The sequence below is a fragment of the Triticum urartu genome, chromosome 6A (assembly GCF_056163025.1).
Source record: "Triticum urartu cultivar PI428250 chromosome 6A, HENAU_Tu73, whole genome shotgun sequence".
NCBI classification, from domain to species: domain Eukaryota; kingdom Viridiplantae; phylum Streptophyta; class Magnoliopsida; order Poales; family Poaceae; genus Triticum; species Triticum urartu.
The window spans coordinates 3,764,946-3,774,124 of NC_141878.1; the positions used below are offsets into that span (position 1 = coordinate 3,764,946).

The 9,179-nt window shown below is 44.7% G+C and overlaps 1 protein-coding gene and 1 long non-coding RNA gene across 4 annotated transcripts; both read right to left on the reverse strand.

Annotated features, from left to right (window-relative positions):
- Positions 1-651: 651 nt before the first annotated feature.
- Positions 652-4,546, reverse strand: LOC147962969 (uncharacterized). 3 transcript variants are annotated; one of them, XR_015609515.1, is made up of 6 exons: positions 3,776-4,546; positions 3,599-3,655; positions 3,432-3,482; positions 3,209-3,342; positions 1,564-2,913; positions 652-943 (listed from the first exon to the last, which is right to left on the reverse strand). It is a non-coding gene; the product is annotated as an uncharacterized LOC147962969 (long non-coding RNA). The 3 variants fall into 3 exon arrangements; XR_015609516.1 differs by having other exon boundaries at positions 652-892; positions 1,564-3,342; XR_015609514.1 differs by having other exon boundaries at positions 1,564-3,342.
- A 970-nt stretch (positions 4,547-5,516) lies between these two features.
- On the reverse strand, positions 5,517-8,204 carry LOC147962970 (wall-associated receptor kinase 3-like). The gene is made up of 3 exons (XM_087529422.1): positions 7,937-8,204; positions 7,120-7,284; positions 5,517-6,621 (listed from the first exon to the last, which is right to left on the reverse strand). Exons 1-3 carry the CDS (start codon positions 8,202-8,204, stop codon positions 5,633-5,635), a joined length of 1,422 nt encoding a protein of 473 aa, XP_087385548.1. The 3' UTR covers positions 5,517-5,632.
- Positions 8,205-9,179: the final 975 nt, after the last annotated feature.

Consider the following 9,179-nt stretch of genomic DNA (forward strand, 5'->3'; position numbering starts at 1 on the left):
TTGATGAATAGATGGGAACTTTTCTCGCCAAAAAAACAATAATCAAACTGAAGATGGAACGAAACAACACTTGCGCACCAGACTTGTACAATAGCTGGAGACTAAGTTGTTGTAAGGAAGTGAGAAAATATATCTGTCAAAAAACAACCCACAACTTAATAAGCAGTCAAGTATGTCTCTAGGCCATACCGCCACACTTACAGGCCTCTGTTCTTCACAAACATGCAATTGATTATCATATTCACGTATAACTGTAATACTTTGAGACAATCAGATAGAGCAAACTCGTATACTTGGTAATAATAAAAATCTAACACAGCAAAATTTCTCTATTTGAATATTCTTTCCTAAAGATATGTCATCATAAAACAATATATTTGTTATAACCAGTTATACAATAAGTACCCTAAACATAAATAGCATAATTGGATAGTGAACCTTTGAACTATATGGTGAGAGCAGCCATCTCCTGGAATTTTCAAGTTCTGCTATCGTTAGTGCTTGTTCTACTGAGTTTGGGCACATACGTTGACACTCTCCGGAGCTACTCAGCTGTTGCAAATAACACCAAGGGAGACACAATCCTGTATGAAGCCTTAGTCATGGTATACTGTAATCTTTTCTTTAAGAAAAATGCCCATTACGGGTGATTTCATTAAGAATATTAACAGGTTACATCATATGCCAATGAGTTCAATATATAGAATGACATAAGGGGCAGGAAGCACAACATGTATTTAGTACAGGTAGCATGCCTGCTAATTTAGCTCCCTACCAATGAACTGGCTTTGCTTCTGTGGAATTGTCTTCTTCTCTAATTACCAAAACTGTTGGTCAGCTGCTATTAAATGGTCAATAATATCGTCCGGCTGGATGAGACATCTCTGAGAACCTGAGTGAACAGAGCAAGATGCTTTTATCTTGGATGTGGACTCCAAGTATACTGATTAAGAAGGCAAATAAGGGGGACATCAGAGAAGCAAGTTGTAAGAAAATCATGCTTATTTGCAAGTTAAGATATGTTCAGGTTAAACCACACACTGGGATATCTTAGGGTGATTTGCGTTTTAAATGTACTTTTAAGCTACCTACATGTTTGGTTCTGCATATAAATGAAGATCTCAGCACAAAAAAAAATAAAGAGTACACTATTTGTCTCTATCTAAGCAGTTGACCAAGAATTCCGAAGAATTAACCGTATGACAGTAAATTAAATAGTCACCATCTTAAATAGCATAAGAACAACATACACACGAAGAAGAAACTACACGGCATAACTCAATAGCTATTTAAAAGAAGTATTCCATATAATATATAAAACTTGCTTCTTATTCCTTCTATTACCCAGCGACACACAAAGAGAACTCATTATTTAGCTTAAAATCATTACTATTCCATTTTGAGGAAATTCAAAAAAGAAAAATAATTTTAGCAGAACTAAAAGTTACTTATCATTAGTTACCACTATTAATGATATAAAATTCCATCATTTGAAATTGAAACACTAACATACATGTTGTGTGCTGCTCTTTGTTCAAGCATAGGTAAGGAACAAAGTCTTACTTGGATTCTGCAGAAGCGTACCTTCTACCCTTCCACTTCCTCTCATTTCTTCACTACCAGAAAAATGAGCCCGTCAACATTACAGGGTAAAGAAAAATATGTACATCCGTGAAGAAAGCTCATGTAAAATTAGGTAGCAAGGCATGTGAACAAAAGATAGATTAACCTGTTTTTCCGGAAGCCTCAACAAAATGATTAAACAGAAAAATTTGCTTTTTTTTGGAAAAGGAGGATGATCTCCGGCCTCTGCATCTGGAAGATGCATGCGGCCAATTTATTGATTATTCTCAAGGACCTTACAAAGTAGAACAACAATATGCCTGAATCCGCCATCTTGGCAACATCTACCGCTATTCCTATCCAAATGATGAAGGGGTGCAAGCTGGGCCACATATCCAGACCTCTCACCTAAGCCTAACATCTAAAGCCGGAGGCCCCGACCAAAGCCTTCTGCCGGGTCCGGGGCTCAAACCGGTCCGACGCACTCAAATGTGTCATCGCCGCCATCTTCCACTGGTCCATCTTCAGAGCAAATTGAGGTGACAACCTTGGCAGGTCCTCCGCCATCGACGCCAGCACGACGCCAAACGACGACCTCCACCTACGCGAGCCTTGGTAGGTCCTCCGCCATTGACGCCACCACGACGCCAGCCGACGACCTCCACCTACGCGAGTCCATCTCCAAGCAACAGACGTAAATCCATGCTAGGATAGGGCCGCACCACCGCCGTCGCCCACCACCCACAAGCGCCACCTAACCCCAAGGTTCCCAAAGCGGCGCCTTCAAGAAGGGAACGGCGCCGTGAGCGCCGCCGCTGCCAAACAAAGTTAGGGCTTTCGCCTGGGAGACCTAGGGGAAGGTGAATTGAGGAGATCAGTCCATACCGACGCCTCCAAGGAGGGGAACGGCGCCCTCAGGCGTCGCCGTCGGCACGGCCGGTCATGGCCGGCCAGGGATTTCGCCCGAACTAGATCCCTGCCACCAGCAGCGCCTCCTGTACAGAATCGGCGACCAAGAGGAAGCGCGGCCCGACCAGGCTTGCCCGCACGCCGAACAAGGAAGGAGGGGATGGCGCCAGATCGTGCACACCGACCGCCGCAGAAGCCGCCGCCGGCCGCCAACGACCACCGGATCCCGCCGCCCGCGCAGCCGGGACACCAGATCCACCGCCCCCACAGCTGCTAGCCGGCCGTGCCTTGCCAATGGAGCCGCCGCTCCAGATCCGGGGTTCCCCACGCAGATGCAGGGCAACCGAGGCCCCGCCGCCACCATCCTTGGCGCCCCGGGCTTGCCTGGCGGCTGCCTCAGGCGGCGGCGATGGATTCCAAACTGGATCAATGGATTCCAAACTGGTAAAATAGAAAACGATATGGAAGTTCTTAATTCAGTGAATTTTTATATTTGTACAATTTAATACTTGACAATTCAGGAGGTAAAAACAACAGCAGGATGTTCCTTGGAACAATAAGAATAAACATGACATGATTTGAAGATGAATAATCGTTTTCTACACAACTTATGGGGTAACTCATAGCTTCATTTTGGTTTCAAGTTTAGCAGTGCTAATTGTCGCTAGCGCACTAAAATCAGGCTAGAGATACCACAATAGCAGCAAGCAGCAAGGATCAACAAAAGGTAGGTCACCCAGGTTGCCACCATGTTGAAGCTCTCTGTAGTTAACCAATTCATCCCCTTGAGCCCAGTGGAGAACTTCTGCCGTGTTACTTCCGTTTCCAATTCCTGAATCTTGCATGTATAGCCCTTATAAGGTCCACATTCTGCTTGGAAAAAATATAACAGTTCAAGTATGGTGGCATGACAATGTGCACAGAAAACTTTATTTGATTCGAGATATAATTTTACACACCTGCTCACTGTAAAGTTCTGAATTTCTTAACCCATGTAGAGAGACTTTTCTCTGCAACAACCGAAAGATGCATAAAACAACATTAGAGATAAAAATGAACTAATTTGATTGGTGAATGCACCAAACCCACCTGAAGTTACTACGGAAAACAGGAGTTCACACTGCACCTGCTATATTGACTACTCAATTTTCGCATCTTTGCTGTAACTGGATCTCTGTTTGATCTATTCAATTTCAATAGGATACATAAGGATAAACATACGATGGCAACCCAAATAAAATATGCAAAGATTTATTCAAGGATAGAGCAAGCTTAGCGTTGCTTTGTTGTGAATATTTCGTACACAATCCGTGGCTTAGCCTGCGCGAACAACCCGAGCGGCGGCGACCGGCGAGCAGGGAGAGGGCAGCCGCGTGGGCTAGGACGCTAGGTAGCCACGAACACGCACATGAACCAGCGGTTCGAGCACCCAAGCAAACGCCCCACCAGCATGCGCTCGTACTCATGCACATGGCAGCAGTGGGGGCAGACCGTCCAGAGCACATCTCTGCGACGGAAACGCCGCCGGGAGCAGCAGGAGCGAAACCGGCGCTGGTGGAGGTGCTCTCCAAGAGGTGGGCGAAGGCCTCTTCAACGACGCGAAGGGCGGTGTCAGCCGGGGATGGGGATCGCGCCGAGGGGCCAGGAGGTTGGCTAGGCGACGGAAGGCCCGCTTGACATCCGGGGTGTCGGGGTTGGGCTGGAGCTGGAGGATGAAGAGGGAATCGGGGCGGCCGGAGGGGAGGAGGCACTCGACGGCAAGGTGGACGCAGCCCCTCGCCGGTACGCCCCCTGGTTGCGGCTCGGGTGAGCTGCCCCTCCGCGGCCGCTTGTGGATAAGCGAGGCCGGGGGCCATCTTATAGAGGCGCTGGGGCGGCAGTAGAGCGGCAGGAGATGGGATAAGCGGCGGGGGGCAGGCGGCGAGCGGCAGCAGACGGGATAAGCGGCGGGCGGCGAGCGGCAGGAGTCTTCGAGAGGGAGCAGGCCACCGCCCGGCAGACTGAAAAGTTTAACCATGAATCAAATTGCAGGAAACGACAGTGACAGGAACCAATACAGAACCAGATGAGCGATCGAGACGGCGCCGCCATGGACTGAATGCAAGCACAGGAAGAAACGCTGAACGTATGCTAAATCTACCTAAATAAGTTGTATAGCAGTTCAAAAAATTTGAAACGGCAAACCAAAGTCACAGCGCATTCGTACCCAACCAGGTACTAAACAAATACACGTGCCATCAAATGAGTTACCGCCAGGCCGCTTTCGACCAAGTGGGTAATTCTCATCGCGAAAACCTTGCCTGGAATAGAGGCTTGGGTATATATACTCACGTATAACCTTGTAATCAGACCAACAAAACGCAAAGCAAAACAGAACCAGGCTCGAGACGAGCCTGTTGCAATACATCGATTTGGTGCCTCGTATTTGTTCCGCGGAGAGAAGCCGATTGCTAGCCCAAGTCAAGTTCGTGTACCTGCGTGTGCTAGTGCTACTACTGTACATCAAGCCAGGTGCTAGCTAGCTTGCTAGCTTTGCAGTGCACTGCTACGGGAGGATTTGGTCTAGCGTTACTAAAGCCAACACACGTGTCGTGCGTGCTGTTTGACTTTTATTGCTTTTCCACAACTCACGGTTGTACAAGGGGTATGGGTACACGCATATAAATATGTTCAAGATAGACTAGAAGCTACCTACTCTGTCTCTACTTCTAATCCTACCTGGTGACTGTTTTTGTGTACGCACGTCGTGGTTAACTCTAACAGGGGTGCTTAAATTGCCCGATCTGTACTAGTGACGTGTCCCTCCCGGATCTGCCCACCGGCTGCAGAAGAGGAAGACGCCATGAGGAGTCAAGGGGAGGGGGAGAGGTGGTGGTGGTGGGAGGGTGTAGTGGCCGGCAATGCAGACGGAGGTGGACGCCGGCGCCAGAGTCGTGGCTAGTGGAAAGAGGGGAGGGGAAGCGCTCAGGAGGGGATTCCAACATGAGAATTGTTCTTGATTTGAGGCAAATATTTTCATTACTGCGTATAAAGTGGTTTGGAATTCTGCACTCAAGGAAAACAATGCCTAACCATAACACTGTTACAAGTTTGTTTAAAAGTACAGCACTTTGAAACACAGTTACAAACCAGCATACAGACATTCAGCCTACCAAATATCTTACACCTTACGAGAGCGGCTCAGTATGAGTAGCTGCTCAGCTATCTCCATCATTGTTGGTCTTTCGTCTACATCAAGGCTAAGGCATTTTAGGGCCATACCTGCAAGAGTATCAAGAAGCCCCAAATCTTTTGTTATTGCAATTTCCTTGTCGAAAAGCTCAGTCATTTTTTCCTTTTTCTTATCGTATTCAAGAAAGCTCTTTAACAAGCTATTATTCTCGGAATGTATGGCCCTCCTACTACTGATAAGCTCCAGGATCACAAATCCAAAGCTGTAGACATCACTTTTTTCGGTGAGTAGGCCTTCCCGTCGATATACTGGATCCATATAATTCATGTCACCGATGACTGATCCTGTGTGTTCCTTGTCTCTAGCAAGCAACCTAGATATGCCGAAGTCGGAAATCTTGGGTACAAAGTTATCATCCAAGAGTATATTTTCTGGCTTGACATCACCGTGCAGAATTCTAATATTTGCTTTTGAGTGCATATAAGCTAGCCCATCAGCTGACTGCGCAGCGATATTCAAACGTGTCTCCAAGTTGAGAGCCACCTTGTTATTGTGGTTGTGAAGAATACCATGGAGGCTACCTTGTGAGATAAACTCATAGACCAGCAGGGGGGCTTCAACTTCGAGGCAACAACCAATGAGCCTAACAATGTTCTTGTGGATGACTTGAGATTGGATGATGACTTCATTTGCAAATTGTTCATTCTCTCGCACGCTACCATTGATTGTCTTCTTTATTGCAACTTCTTTATTGTCAAGAAGGCCCTTGTAAACTTTACCAAATCCACCTTTTCCAATTATGTTGCTATTCTTCAAAAATGGGTTGAGCTCCCCCTTTTTGAAAATTTTAATGCCTGTTGCTTCCTCTAATAGAGGGCCGCCATTATTTTTGTAGAATTTCTTCATCTTCTTCTTCTCATTGTAAAGAATAATAAGGAACGATATTATCGACATGAGAAGAATACCACCTATTGCACCTAGGTGAACATAAAACAAACTTACTTTATATCATTAAAATCGTATTTACAATTCTGGCAGAAATATTTCGTATAAAAAGTTGATAGTTTCTTTTGCTCATCTACTCAGAATTTAAAACAAATTACCACTAGAATTACAAGAAGAAAAAGGAATCTAAATCAAGACCGCCAAGGGGCTGAAACTCGACTGCCGAATCTGAATCCGTAGAACAACGTCAAGGAAATTGAGCTTTTAAAAGACAAGGAAATCATGTAGGTCGTAGATTACAGCCAGGCCATTTATAGAAATTAAGCAGTATATACAACTGAATGATTGAAATCCTTTGAAGCAATCATATGGCTTGCATCCATGAAGAGATGTACAAGCAGTCGGTATGTCATACATGTGTTTATAGATTCTACTCGAACAGATCTCACCCAGCGTGCTGTGTACTAATGTTCGTTGCACCATGAGCTATCAACAAAAATACCCACAATGGGGTGCAGTAGAGTACTTACCGGCTGCGACCTTTGCTGCTAGAGGGAAATGATCTATGCAGGTTCCCGCTTTGGTGTGGCCTTTCCATCTAAATTTGCACGGACAGTCATAGCCTCCCAGCCTGTTTCTGCAGACCCCGCCATTTGTGCAGCGATACAATTGGGGGAGCTCGCATTCATCAATGTCTGAAGAATTAACACTTGGGGATGTTAACGAATTGGTAATGACAGTTTCTCCAAAACGTTTTCAACTACCATTTCATCTAGTTTAAAGCTAGCGCTGGAACACAGAATCAAAGCAAAGCATTTGAATACCTTGAAAGGATGGATTAGTGCACATCTATGATTCTAACACTTTGAGAACCAGAACCACTAGATAATCACATGTTCCCAAGAAAAGGAGAATTGGTTGAGCCCAACTTTCACTTTATTTCTTTGCTGTTTCTCTTCTTGTTGTAAAGAGTGTATCTTGTTGACTTATTAATGTGAAAATAGCGTAGAACAATTGTTCTACGGTTTGCAGTTGAAAAAAAAAACTTTAAAGCAAGCACACATATTTTTGCGAGATGACAATTATATTTTACCAAATTTACGGTTCTTCCACTAAGTTAATCTTGCTTATAAAATTAATCTTATTTGGTATACTACCTCTGTAGCGAAGTACTTGTAGTTAGGGGAACTTGTACAGAAACATGTAGAGTCTCCATAACGCCTAAACATGTACTAGTTTCCTCCAGGTACAAGTATTTCGAGGGAGTAGATAAATAAATTGATGATGGAACATGCATGCATGCATGTGGATAAATAAATTGATGGATGGGTAAGCAGGTTTACGTACCTTTGCATCCGTGCTCCGGATCTTGCAGGTAAGGATTACCATGGAAGCCTTTTGAGCAGTTGCAGATGTAGCCTGGTCCATTGAGCGAGTTGAAGCACTCACTGTTGTCGCTGACACACGCGTAGGACCCAGGCTTCTTGCGGGCTACGTCGCACGTCTCGTTCCCGATAGCCCAATCCATGACGAACGGGGCCTGGCCGCCGTAGTTGTTAATGAACGCCGGCCAGGTCACATAGGTCGTCGAGAAGGTGAAGTTGGACGAGTCCATCAGGACCGCGTAGCTGCAGCGACTGACGTTGTGGAAATATTCACTTGAATTCAATTAAAAATTTGAAATAATTTAAAAATATTTTGAAAAATATTGGAATTGTTGTGCTATACTGAAATTGCTGAAATATTTTGGCCGAAACGTAATATTTCAGTGTCTGCTGAAATTACTGAAATTCAGTGAATTTCACCGAAATCTCACTGAAAGTGAAAACCATGAGCGCAGCAAGGGATGGGTGGGGAAGTGGAGCTTCATGAGATGTGAATATATGGTTCAACAATAGTACTCCGAACGATGCACTGAATATACTTTTTTTCCTATGTTGTGTCTCCAAGAAATGCAGGTTGATCCAGTACAACATGACAAATGAATGAGAACGCCAGCCAGCTAATTGAGGTGGATTATTCTTTTAGTGATAAAGAACGTACCAGTGGACAACAAGGCATGACTCTGATGTAAGCATGCCTGTGATGGCATGCTTATGTGTATTCAACAAATAACATTTTCATTCAACCAATATATCAAGGTGATACAACCCTAGTGAGGAAATATTCAGCCTCTGCATAATGCGATGCTCCCATCCAAAAAAAAAAACCGAGAAGAACATTGTTTTACATTAAAATTAAGAATTCCAATCCAAGTTTTACATGGCCATCCATGATGGGACACAACCTTATTGGTTGATCATCTAGGTGGGTAGATGCCACCTAAAAATGTCTCTTTCCTTGGCCTCTGAAGGATCGGCCAATTACAGAGTGATCATGTGCATGCATGAATAATACTTCACTCGAAGAGGTAGTTTGAGCTTACAATTGTTTTTATCATCAATAGGAACATCACTATTGGAAAGCTCCTCATATCAAGACTTGACAGCAAATCTGCCATTCAGATGCAAGTTCCATCGAAACTCATTCGGTTTGTTTGACAGTTGAATTGGCTCTAGACGTGTGAGCAATTCATTGCACGATACAGGTG

Coding starts and splice junctions, on each gene's coding strand:
- LOC147962970 (XM_087529422.1), bottom strand. CDS start 8,204: ATGGACTCGTCCAACTTCACCTTCTCGACGACCTATGTGACCTGGCCG. Junction 7,285..7,936: donor TCCGGAGCACGGATGCAAAG/GTACGTAAACCT, acceptor TTAATTCTTCAG/ACATTGATGAATGCGAGCTC. Junction 6,622..7,119: donor AGCAGCAAAGGTCGCAGCCG/GTAAGTACTCTA, acceptor ATGTTCACCTAG/GTGCAATAGGTGGTATTCTT.